Source organism: Pagrus pagrus (assembly GCF_965226575.1).
Source record: "Pagrus pagrus genome assembly, chromosome: 7".
Lineage (NCBI taxonomy): Eukaryota > Metazoa > Chordata > Actinopteri > Spariformes > Sparidae > Pagrus > Pagrus pagrus.
Window position 1 is genome coordinate 22,115,788 of NC_140191.1, and position 13,252 is coordinate 22,129,039.

Consider the following 13,252-nt stretch of genomic DNA (forward strand, 5'->3'; position numbering starts at 1 on the left):
TTGATAGACAGATGAATGACTCATAGCTTTTACTGTGAAAACTGGAGCGTACTTGAGGGGGAGCTTACAGGTATCAACACATCCTCGATTGCTGGCACAGAGATTTTTCCTTTGCCTTATGTATCTACACCATTCCTCTTCTTCTGATCACTCTTAAGATCTCTCCCACTCACAGCACACTAACTATCTCCCTCTCCCTTCCTCTGCTGCTCCCCTGTTTCTAGCTGTTTTTCTTCATCTCTTCTTCAGAGCCACATCACTCCCGCTCCAAACTTGGCTCTACAGACGAGCTCTTCCAGGTAAGAAACAAAGACACCTCCTCTCTCACATGCTTTTATTAACCTATCAACAAGGCATGCATTTAATTCTTATATAACACTTAATCGCAAAGGGTTAATTGACATGTGCAGGTAAGTTTATTGCATTGTGTGAGCTGATTTAAAGATGTGTGTGATTCAGTCTGATGAATACATGTGTTGGCGCTCAACTACATTTTCTCTCCTCACCCTCCTGGAGGACCAGTCCCTACAGGCAGAGTCACAACATGTGTAATTACCTATAAGCTATTTTATTCCCATGCAGCTCCACAGGGCTGTCTGCAAAGGGATACTGTGGGTGTTGTCAGTGCTGAAGCTTACAATGCAGGTTCCACTAGTTGACCCATCATTTGGTTTAAAACTTAAGAACAAGCTCTGTTGCACTGTGTATTTTGTTTACCTTGTGCACAAATGAAGAGTGTGATTTGCAGAGGGATGGATAACAGAGAGCAAAGTGATTTAGTAAAAATAAAGTTTCCCGTCTCTACATAGCTCATTTGATTTTATTGTGTCTTCACAATTGGCCGATTTACAGCAGGCAGTTTGTAATGCAATGCAAATAAAATTTTAATCTGTACTATGTAAGGTTTACTCATTGATAACAACACTTGTCATAGCTGTACATGTAAAAGGCCATAGTGAGTTGAAAACTAGCAATAGCGACACACTCTGTGTAGCACATCAGTTGCATTCTCTGTATTGGACATTATGTTAAACTGCATTGTCCCTAAAACCAGAACTTACATTAAGGAGAGAAACTGCATTACCCCTGCTTTAGTTGTAGTAAAGCATGCATTCTTTACAACCTTAATTACAGTCCCTAAGAGTTGTTATTTGAAAAATATATAAACTGTTTGTAAAGTGTGTAAACTTGAATGATAATAGTTGACAGCCACTGAAAGTCATCGACTTTTTTAAAGAGTTTGGGGTTAGGGTTAGGCAGAAGGACACTGAAGTGAAGTCAGAGATCACTGAGCTCAGGTTACTATGTGCTTTTAAATATGTTTCCATTCATAGAAAAACAACAGCCTTTCTTCAATAGGGGCAAATGATTAAGTTAGTTAGAGTCATACTAAGTATTTCATACACATTAAAACACTGAGTATTGTAATGTTGCTTATTGGTGTTTGTGTTTAGACATACATTAACTCATAAACTTGCTTACTGTGGCAAAATAACTTTTTCTTTCCTATGTTGGCAGGATAGTAGCCTATCTTTACATTTTCAGGTTACATACAGTAAGTCTTACTGAAAGTAGCTGTTAAGTGTAAAAAGCAGATGTATATATCAGACAACTTCTGATTTTTTTTTTTGTTTCTCATACAATTCTGGCAGAAACTTGGCAACAAACAGACTTTCTCATGACTTGAATAATGGTCTGATTACCTGGAATCAACTGTCACACACATAACAATGAAGTGTTAAGCAGACTTAAGGACACATGTCAGAATTGTGCAACATTGTTGGTACAGTGTTGTTCTAGTCTGTAGTATTCTACTTGGATTTCTATGACTTAAAAGGAAATTCAGAGGAACTTGAAGCAAAAAGGCGAGACATAGGGAGGGAGGTGGAGAATTGTTGTGCTGCTTTGCCAAACATTTGGTAATAACACCAATGACAGGGCTGAAACAGGTACAAGGTTGTTATTACAATGTCGCAATCATTGATGACACACATTGCTGAACAGCATGATGTCCCAGTTTCAACAATTTTAAGTGAGGAATGGTTATACATTCGAAAATTAAACAGAGCAGCTTCTGGCACGCCATGTTTCTGAACAAGTTGAAATTTTGACTGAAAAAATCTCTGAGGTAAGAACTGGTTTCATTGCCCGCAGCTTGACAAACACATTTGTTCTAGATATTAACTGAATGTCTGGCTGCTTCTTCACAGCCATTAGAAGAGTGAACCACTAAACAAACATAATTGTTTTCAATCGCAGGTTTCCTCGTCCATTAGGTTTGTGCCGTTTTGCAATTTGGCAGCAATTCGATGTAGGATGTTGTAAAACAGCTCTACACTCAAACCACAACAACTTCTGCCAGTCACTGTTTGGAATAAGGTGGAAACATAATTCACCACAAGGGTTATCGTTATCATATTTCAGTGCTGCTACACATTCACAAGTTCGAACAACACCTTTGAGATTTTGAAACTAAATATGTGAGGCTTTCATGAGACGCCAGCAAATTGTACTTGCTGGCTGTTGAACTGCCCTGTTCTTAGAGCCTGTTTGTGTCTTGCTGACCGGCAAGCCCTTAAAAACTGTCAACACTTCATCCTGCTGGGAACTGGTGCCTCCCAAACGCTCCTTAATCACACCTCAAGCCTGGCAGAGGCTTGTATTCTCCTTTGTAGATGCTTTGCAATAAGATTTTGGGAGTAAAATAGGATTCCCTTTTGATTTTGTTTCCTTTCATGTGTTTGTTAATCTGACTGTATCGCTGAGAGGATCAATACTATTAATGCTGCCAACATCATCCACAAGCATACAGTAAATAAAGTCTACTGTTATTGCTCATCATCACTTTTCAAACCTCTCCACATGTCATCAGGCTGAGAGCTCAAATGCTTTTAGTGAGAACCAAACTACTTCTTTTTCTTTTGCATTTCTTGCCAGCAGGAAATGGCCGGACGGCAAATAGGCTACAAGTGTCGCATAGCAGGAGTGGTGCTACTCCTCTTAGCCAGTATTGCTGCCCTTATTGCTGTTACTGTCATCCAGGACACCTGGAGGTCCAAGGAGTACAGCTTAGAGGTGAACACATACACACACGTCAACATAGATGGAATGCTATGGGGCTGTAGATCTTCACTTTAACAAAGTAAAAGTACAAAACAATTCTCAGAACACATCCATACAGAGAAAGAGACACAGAGATGTGTACACAAACACGTTTCAGCTCTAATAATAATAATAATAATAGTAATAATACATTTATTTTATATAGACACTTTACTGGTTAAAAGCAGAATAATAAAAACAACACATTAAAAACACAAAAAGAGACAAGTTATACATTAAAAGCAGTTTTAAAAAGGTGAGTTTTGGTGAGTGTTTTGAAGGAAGTGGGGTCTGATGTGTTTGGGGAGGGAGTTCCAGAGGGAGGGGGCAGCTACTGAGAAGGCTCTGTCGTCCCAGGTTCGGTGCTTGGTCCTGTGTGGGGGAGTGAGGAAGTTTGCGTCGGAGGAACGGAGGGTACGGGAAGGGTTGTGACAGGTCGGTGAGGTGGGGGAGGCTTGGTTGTGGAGGGCTTTCTGAGTGAGGAGGAGTATTTTGAATTGAATCCGTTGTGGGATAGGGAGCCAGTGGAGTTTCTGAAGGACGGGGGTGATGTGGTCACGGGTGCGGGTGTGGGTGAGCAGGTGAGCAGCAGAGTTCTGGATGTGTTGGAGTTTATTTAGTTGAGTTTCGATGGTGTGCCATAGAGGATGCTGTAGCAGTAGTCAAGTCTGGAAGTGATGAAGGCATGGATCAGCTGTTCTGCAGCAGAGAAGGAGAGTGATGGGCAGAGACGGGCTACATTTTTGAGGTGGAAGAAGGCGGTTCTGGTGATTTGATTAATGTGTTGTTGAAAGGAAAGGTTGTTGTCAAAGATGACTCTGAGGTTGCGACTGTGTGGGGAGGGAAAGAGGGTAGAGTTGTCAATGGTGAGGTAGAAGTTTTGGGTGGTTTTTGATGAGGGATTTGGGGCCTATGATGACCATGTCCGATTTGTCACAGTTCAGTTGGAGGAAGTTTGTTTGCATCCAGGATTTTATTTCAGTGAGGCAGCTGGGGAGTGTGGAGTGAATGGCAGTGGTGATAGATTTGCTGGAGATGTATATTTGGATGTCGTCAGCGTAACAGTGGAAGTGGAGACCATGACGGCGTATGATGTTGCCAAAGGGAAGCATGTAGAGGATGAAGAGGAGTGGACCAAGCACCGAACCCTGGGGGACGCCTAGGGACAGAGGAGCAGTGGAGGAGGCGCAGATGTGAATGTGATGCTGGATGTTATTGTGATGTAAGGGTCAAAGCAGGAGGTTTCTCATCAGTCAGCTTGCTGATGGATGGTCCTGAATGTCCATGTGAGATTTTGTAATGGTGTGCTGGTAAGGCGGTGGGGGTTGCAGCAGCCTCTCTGTAGTTAAATTAAAATGGAAAATGTGACCCTGAAACATGATTTTGTTTCTTCTTCTCCTCTTCAGTATGGCATAGTGATAGACTCGGGTTCGTCTCGTTCCACCGTGTACCTGTACGAGTGGCCAGGGGAGAAGCAGAATGAAACAGGAGTGGTAACTGAGACAAAGCACTGTAGAGTTGCTGGTGAGTCGTTGTCTCTAAAACAACAGTACTATGCAGCTTCTGTATGTTAAAGTTCCACATTTTCTCGAGATTGAGACATGGAGTAAAAAAGTGAAGTATGGGATGTGATGAAGATAAAAAGTTGAGTACTCGATCAGCCTTTATTCAACTGAGTTAAAAATGCTAGAAAAACATTTACTAAGGCATTTTACTTTATATGTTTAGTACTTGCTAATATGATTTTATCTTGGCCTTGTGCCCACAGGTGATGGTATCTCAGAGATGAAAGTTGACCCAGAGAAAGATGCAGCATCGTGGAAAGCGTTCCAAGACTGCATGGACGGCATCATCAATGCCATTCCTGCTGAAAAACAGAATGCCACGCCTCTTTATCTGGGAGCTACTGCTGGAATGAGACTGCTACAGTAAGAAAAGTGTGAACGAAAAGTTAGCTTCGAGCTATTCTCTCACCATGGCTTAAAATGGAGAGGAGACAGGAAGGATCAGAGTAATCTAACCTCATTCATGCACCACATGGTTTTCCCCAAAGTCATGAGGAAGGGCCAACAGTAAAAGCATGTTTAAACAGCAGGCTGGGGTAAAATTCAAGAGTCAGACAGTGTAGCAGTGAAACTAGAAGTCCAAACATGGGGTCTTCATTATGAAAAGTTAGGCCTTCATGATACTCTGTGTTTCCACCTTGAATTATAAGGTTCCTTCAGCGTGTTGTTGCCTGAGTTACCACTGCGGTCTAAAGAGGCACAAAAAAGACTGATATATTACATAACTTTGGACTTAACTGCAACTCCAGTCGACTCCAGTTTGAGTCAACTCCAGGTTGATGTGTCGAAGCACATTGAGAAACAAACAAACTGGTTGTGGCTGCAAATTTCTAAAAATGCAATGAGTATTTAACCAATCAGAAATGTTTAATGCTGCAATGCCTACCAAAGGTCTTGCAGCGTTACACATAAATATGTGTTTATTTTTGGAGTGCTATCCCAAAGCAGTTCCTTGATGGGTTCCTAGTCTCCGGGGGAAGTTCCTGCAGTGGAAACGCAGCTAGATGCTAACTTAGCTTTACAGGTCATTTCATGTTATTGGTCCTAGAGATGATTTGATCTTCCACTCTGCTCTAAGGTTTTGTGGTCACTACTTACACTGGTTCAACAAGACACTTCACTGTAGAAAATAGATAACAGGTCTAGCACAGAGCAAATTTCAATAGCTTTGGTTTGATTTGTTTAACAAGTGTAAATACTCCATCTGCTAAGGATATATTAGGCTATTGCTGTTGCTGTTAGACATTTAGCCAAATTGTTTACTTTATTGCCAAGAGGTTGATCTGAAGATTGATACCACTCTCATATTTATGAAGCGATAGCTAGGAGATGCTTACTTTAGCTTAGCATAAAGACTGGGAGCTAGGGGAAACAACTGGCATGGTATTGTTCAAAGGGAAAGTTACATCCTGAAGGTAACCACATATTTACAATACTCAATACAATACAATACTTTTGTATGGCTTAAACAAATGAGATGTGTAGAATAGTGAGCTTCAAAGTTGCTGGTAGGCCAGGATCTTTGTTACCTTTGAACAGAGCAAGGCTAATTGTTTCCTCTTGGATTAAGTCTTTATGTTAAGCTAATTGTCCCCTAGCTAACTCTATAGCTTCATGTGTAGTGTACAGACATGAGAGTGGCATCAATCTGCTTATCTAACTGTCAAAGAGAACAGCTAAAGACTACTGCTGTTTTCTGTTTTGCTATCAGTGAGCAGGATGAGAAGAGGTCCAACGACGTCATGGCAAGTCTTCGAGGATTCCTGAGTTCTTTGCCTGTTGACTTCAAAAGTGCTTCCATCATCAGTGGTCAAGACGAAGGGCTGTATGGCTGGGTCACTGTCAACTACCTCATGGGAAACTTAATCGAGGTAAGACACATTTATATTGATCAAAGTGTACTCATCGTTTAAAGCTGGGGTTGGTAAGACTGTAGAAACCAGCAAAAGCAAGCTATATTTTTTATTATTGAGTATCCATCTGAAAAAGTCCCACTTCCTCCCATCAGAGCTCCCTTTAGAGCCACTCCGCCAAAACACATAACTGTGCACTACCTGACTGCCCCGTAGCTCCCGGTGGTGAGTTGGGAGGTATTTTAGCGGCCACTTTTCCACCAAAATTAGCGGGTCTACACAGGTTTTTTAAACGCGGGTCAACCCGTTCAAAAGCGCCTATTGACCCCATTCCCACTTCCTGCAGGCAAGGCTGCCTGTGATTTTAATCTGAAGCATGACTTTGTACGTCACTGATGTCACGTTTCACGTCACGAATGTGCCGCAATCAGTTGTAACAGAAGAGAAAATAATAATACAGCCATTGTGAAAGAAGCGTCTGTAAAACGGTAGATTAATTATTTTGAGCATCACGACCCTGCTAATGAGTCTTTTCACTGTGAGAATTGGAGCCATTCCATCCAGTAACATCTGGAAAGTGTAGAAGAGCCGCAAGATTAAATTATTTCATCCCCCTTCAAGTTAGCTGGGCGCTAAACCGGAAGTTAGCCTTGGTCGCCGACTGCTTTGTGCTAACGTTAGCTGCTATAGGAGTGTGTTGCTATGGCAGTGGCTCTTTTATTGGCCTCAGGGGCTCTGTGCTTTGTGGTACTCGGTTAGCACCTGAACAACAGTCTGTCGCTGCTGCTGCTGTTGCTGTTGCTCTTTTGGTCTTTGGGTCAGGGGCTGTGTGCTTCAGAGTTAGGAAGCTGCTGAAGAGCGGGCTCAGTGGCTGTGTACTGTGAGGGCAGCAACATTGTCTTTGCGAACCATGTCTCAGTCACATGTAAGAAAACACCTAGCACTGTCATAATGAATGTAAACAATGAACATGGCTATTGTTAGTACTCACCGCTGTCCAGCTAGTATGTTAACATTGGGAAATTTTGCGTGCACTTTTTCTGCCGTTCTTGTGCCACTGGCTTGTTAATACCTTTATCAATACATCCGCCTAGCCCTGTGGAAGACTTGTGTAAAGCGTAGCCTGTCCAGTTTCCGCAAGCAGGCCCAATTAGACAATTTGATTGGCTTGTTAGAGGACTGCAACAGCCACAGTTACTGCATTTTTTCTGATTTTTTTTCCTTTTAATTGTCAGACTATTTGATTTATTGATTGCTGTCGTGATGTTAAGAGATTTACTACAAATGTAACAAAAAATGTTTCTAGAATGACTGACAAACCATGGCTTTAAATGTGCTGCTACACATACAGGACCATCACATGGTATACTTACCTTTCCCATTATATTGGCAGAAAAACATGTGGAACACCTATATACGCCCAGATGGGGAAAAGACTGTTGGATCCATGGACCTTGGTGGAGCATCAACACAGATTGCCTTTGCAATCACGGATAATCTCACGGGCCCTGACTACATGCCTATCAAACTGTACGGTTATCCTTACAATGTGTACACACACAGTTTCCTCTGCTATGGCAACAATGAGGCAGAGAAGAGGATTCTGGATAAAGTAGTCCAGGTACGCACCTATTCCATTCGTCGCCAATCACTTCACATATGTAAAGTTCTTACGTCCAAATTTTCATTTGTATGTGAACAAGGCTTCATGTGTGACATTATTTTCAGGCAATACTTTGAAGTCATGTGAAAATGTTTAAAAATGTCAAACATCATTTTATCAGCCATGTTTTCTTTCTACATGTGCAAATCCTGATCCACGTTTAAGAAAAAAGCCACTCTCATACTAAGAAATAAAATTTGAAAATGTACATTTAACATGTTAAAATTTCAATTCACATGCGAAAATAGCAGATTAAATGTGAAAATATTGAATTTTCATGTCAAATTGTGATTTCCACATGTGAAAAGAAACATTCCAATGTGAAATTTCACACAAGGGTTACATGAGTGTGCACGGAAGAAATTGTGTCTATCACTGAAGTTCAAAATTCTCAGGTACGATTTGAGTGGTCGTTATTTTCTGAGTTTGCCCCCTTGACAGTATATGTTTGTTTTTTTTTTGTTCATGTTTAAGTGCTTGTGTGTCGGGCAAGCAGCATTGGGATTATGTGCTTTTTCTACATACATTTTTTACACATTTCTCTACATGTGCAGGTTAAACATCCATTAATGCCAAGAATTGATCTGTGAACACAGCTGTCCCTGAATTGGTAACAGGCAAAGGGAGACAAGTCAGGAACGCATTATGTCATTAAGAATATTGATCGGATCGGGAACGCCGTCAAGCTAGTCTGTGAGAAATGCATCATTTCTGGCAGCTTATAGCAAAACTAATAGTTTTTGTTGCTGGAGAAGCATGGCATATGTTATGCTGTGAGACTGTGTTATGGGTATACATTTGCATCTGGACCTTAGTATAAAATGTTACCTAAAGTTAGCATTAACATCAGGATCTGTATTTAATTCAAATAAATAAGTCATGGTTATATGTAAAGATGGTGTCTGTCAGTGGGACTGTCCAAACTCTCTCCTCTTATCTCATCCCCCCGTATCTTTTCCTGTCTCCTCCTTCATTTGACATTTTCTCTCTTTTTGTAATGTTCCAGGAATCATCGAACCCAGACTACATTATTAACCCCTGCTTCCCTGAAGGTTATAACACCACCATAAAGGCCTCGACCATTTATGACACAGAATGCACAAAGAAACCGAAAGGCTACAACCCAGATCAGGAATTCTTCATGGTTGGAGTCGCTGACTCAGACAGGTGTTTAAGCATGGTGAAGTCCATATTTGATTTCAAGACTTGCTCCTCATCTCAGTGTTCCTTCAACGGAGTCGAGCAGCCACCCGTCACTGGAGATTTTATGGTAACACGCAGACCAAATAAAATGCATGCATGAAAATGTTTCTATTCATTAAATATACAGTATGTTTCTAATATGATATATGTGTCTACTGTTTCTTCCAGGCATATGCAGGATTCTTCTTCACTGCTAGGGCGCTGCTGAAGAACGGCACAGAAGATTCTGATGACTTCAGCTCAGATTTTGATAAATTCAACGCCTCAGTCAGGCAGTTCTGCAACTCACACTGGAAAGTGGTAAGTTCATCTAGTTGCTATACAGTTATAGCAATAAGAGGAGGAGAACATGTGGAAACAAAGTTGGAAACAAAGAAAGAAGCACGCTCAAACATAGAAGTGGTGAGGCAAACTCTACCATTATTGCACAGTTGTGCAATAATGGTAGATCTAACATCAGTCTAGATCACACATTGTTTTGTCTCTGTCTTGTCTTGGACTCAAAGTCTTTCATCTGCTGACCATAACATTGATATTTTGTTATAAGCATTCAGGTTCATTCATTTATATCATTACTCTTCCTAATCACAGGCTGCACTCTGACCTCTGTTTCTCTTTTATTTCAGCTGAAGGAAGAAAAGACATGGATCTCTGACAGATTTCTTAAGCGTTACTGCTATTCAGGTCACTATATGTTCAGTTTGCTGGCAGATGGATACAAGTTTGACAAAGACACCTTTAAAAACATCAAATTCGCAAAACAGGTTGGTTGAACAAAAAAAATACTTGCTCCCACTACCATCTTCTGCTTTTCAATACAGAGCTATGAAGCCAATAAATATCCACTCTGTTCTTTCTGTGTTCATAAAATCTCTCAAAAAATAATATATGCATTATATATTTTAGATTCTTTTGAATCATTATTATACATAAAACCATCAGAAAATGGCTGGGATAGTCCCTAGTGTTGAGACATTCAGCAGCATTTAAACATAGACAAATGTGAATTAGGCCACCCATTGGGTACCATAAAGGATGGATGACTTAACATACCGATCATCCGCACTTTGATGCCCTTGTGAAAGGCAGGCAATGTATCGCTCCGGGATGCCCTGAGGACATGGAGCCTCTCTCACAAAGGAACTCCCTCAACAGAAGGGGACTCCTCATCTGTGACACTCTGTCTATCACTCATGAGTCATAAGGAAAGATAGCAGCTATTAAAAAGTGGCACATTACAGCCACAGTTTCCAAATTACATGGCGGTTAGCCTTTAGACTTAGCAAGAAGTTCCTTGAGAGCTGGCGAAGCTCCCAATCACCAATCCTGACCAACAAGGGAGTTAGTGTCCTGGGTGAGCTCAATGTGCCTTTGAGGTGTCTGGTGTCTGGATTTTTTACAGGGATCGTCTTTTGGTTTTATGACTTATTTTTTGCCCTTGAGCTGTAATGCAGCTTCATGACAGGGCTGTTTAATGTCCATAACTTCTCTAGACATGCAAAGTGACGATTAGCTGACTGGAAGCATGTGTTATTGACAAAATACTGTGAACAGCATGCCAATTCATAGTGACAACATCTCTTCTCTTGTCTCATCTTCTTTTATCTGCAGGTAAAGTCAACCAGCATAGGTTGGAGTTTGGGCTTCATGCTGGGTATGTCCAACATGATCCCATCTGAAGCTAAAGAAGTCCCCCCCATGACAAACCCTGTCTTTGCCGGCCTTATCTTTCTATTTTCAGCACTAACTATTGTGACTGTTGTCATAGTTTTCATTTTCCTCATTCGCTCCTGCTTCTGAGAGTGCAACTTACAAAGGGAAATGATCTGCCTCTGTAGGCCTATGGGGCTGCTGTAATCCTGTAAATATGTGTGGAACGTAAGGGAGGATGATTTTCAGCATTATAATATGGTAATTACCAATTTTGACTTCCTAGAATTTTAAAGTGATTTTGAAGGTGTTACGCTGATTGCAGCCTATAACATTGTGAAAACATCAACAGATTACAGATTGCACTGATAAAACCATCAGGTGACCATATTGTTACCATAATATTACTATACTGTTACTAAATAGTTTTACCTTGTTGCCATCTTTAAATGTGTTTCCCCATTATTACCCTTTGTTTTCGGCCCTTATTACCCAGTTACATAAATTTCAGTCCAATATTACCTAGATATACCCGTTGTTAGTACCAGGCTATTATCTGATTATTACTCTGGTAATAGTATGGTAATATTAAGGTAATACTCAGGTATCACCATGTAATTACCACACTATTACTAATGTTATTTACTGTGCTGTAATGTAAAGTGCTACCCTAAAAAGTATTAAACATTTACATTTCATTTTGTACAGCAGGGAAACTCTCATAGAATTGAATGAGTTTGTTATAGTGTTGGGGCGAGAACCATAAAAGCACAGTCCCCTTTTGTTTTCAGTCTGGACCGTGGTACTGTTAACAGGATTTGGTTCTCTGTTCTGAGGAGTCTTGGAGTAGAACAAGGGGTGAGTAGTTCCTCAATGTAATGTGGAGCAAGACCATTGAGGGCTGCATTTTGTACCAACTGTAGGCGGGCAACTGCTGTGTTGTTTAGACAGGTGAATAATCAGTTACAGTAATCTAGACAGGAGACAATGTGGGAGTTGTTCAACTATGTTTCAGGGTAGCATTTGTTTGACCTTGGCAATATTTCCGATTTGTAAACAAGTTTTAACAAGACTGTTAATGCGTTGATTGAAGTTGAGATGGTGATTGAAAACAACGCCCAGGTTTCTAGCTGACTGTTTTATGTTTGTTAATGGTCCAAGGTGAGGGGTGACAGTATTAGAAATATGATTTGGACCAATAACCAGTACTTTAGTCTTGTCTGTGTTCAGCTGTAGGAAGTTGGAGGCCATCTGATCCTTAATGGCAGCAAGGCAGCAGAGCAAAAAGTCCAGGTTATTGTGGTTTTCAGGGTAGAATGAAACATATCTGAGAATGATCGGCGTAGCAATGGTACATATGATAACAGGGTTACTTATTCACAAAAAAATAAAAGAATGGATCACCCTTCTGTTGTGGTTAGGCAAAATAATAAAACAAAGCACAGAAAAATATATTCTAAAAAAATATATAAGGAGTAAAATGGCCAATAACATGGATTACACAGTTACAAACTGAACAAAAACACCAGACCAAGAGTCTGCACTCATTGATATATAATTTGTCGTGACTCTGTTAAGGTACTACAAACCAGATCAGAATTTGTTGTTTTTTGTTGTTGTTTCCTACCATTATTGCTAAGAGTTGCATAGCAGCTTAGATATGGGAGTTACGTGTCTATGGTCTAGGTCCAGGTTTCTTAAGGAGAGGCTAGATACAGGCCTGTTTAAAATAGTCTGGAACCAAGCCAGATAAAAGTGATGCATTTACGATGTTGAGAAACCAGGGGGCGATCACTCTAAAAGCCTCTTCCAATAGGGTGGAAGGAAGAATGTCAAGTTTGCAGTTACTGATATTAATAGAGGATACAATGTCAGTCAAATCTTTAAGGGTTATGGGTGTGAACTTATCCAGGTGGAGGGCGGGGGACACAACTGATGGTAAAAGTGAAGCAGCAGGAGTAATGGAGGATTCAATATTTTTATCTTTATAACAAAATAATTAGAGTCTCTCGTTCTTTACCAGTGAATTAAATACAGATAATAATTCCCTCACATGTATTTTGTGAACTTCGACTTGTGTGTTTTTCCACCTATGTTCAGCTCTTCTACATTCTCTTTTTAATTTTCTAATATTTTCATTTATCCAGGGTCTTGGGTTGGAGGTGCTATTTGGTCTAAGGTTTTTAAGCACATAGTATTGAACTGAATAACCATGT

The 13,252-nt window shown here is 40.6% G+C and overlaps 1 protein-coding gene across 1 annotated transcript; it reads left to right on the forward strand.

Annotated features, from left to right (window-relative positions):
- Positions 1-242: 242 nt before the first annotated feature.
- On the forward strand, positions 243-11,767 carry LOC311259591 (ectonucleoside triphosphate diphosphohydrolase 3-like). The gene is made up of 10 exons (XM_084356826.1): positions 243-299; positions 2,938-3,075; positions 4,509-4,626; positions 4,871-5,030; positions 6,379-6,538; positions 7,914-8,141; positions 9,190-9,453; positions 9,555-9,686; positions 10,013-10,150; positions 10,998-11,767. The coding sequence occupies exons 2-10, from the start codon at positions 2,944-2,946 to the stop codon at positions 11,184-11,186; spliced, it is 1,521 nt and encodes a 506-aa protein (XP_084212952.1). The 5' UTR covers positions 243-299; positions 2,938-2,943; the 3' UTR covers positions 11,187-11,767.
- Positions 11,768-13,252: the final 1,485 nt, after the last annotated feature.

Bases quoted from the DNA above. Each gene is read 5' to 3' on its own strand.
- LOC311259591 (XM_084356826.1), top strand. From the start codon at position 2,944: ATGGCCGGACGGCAAATAGGCTACAAGTGTCGCATAGCAGGAGTGGTG. The intron at 3,076-4,508 runs GTGAACACATAC...TCTCCTCTTCAG, and splicing joins CCAAGGAGTACAGCTTAGAG to TATGGCATAGTGATAGACTC. The intron at 5,031-6,378 runs GTAAGAAAAGTG...TTTTGCTATCAG, and splicing joins GCTGGAATGAGACTGCTACA to TGAGCAGGATGAGAAGAGGT.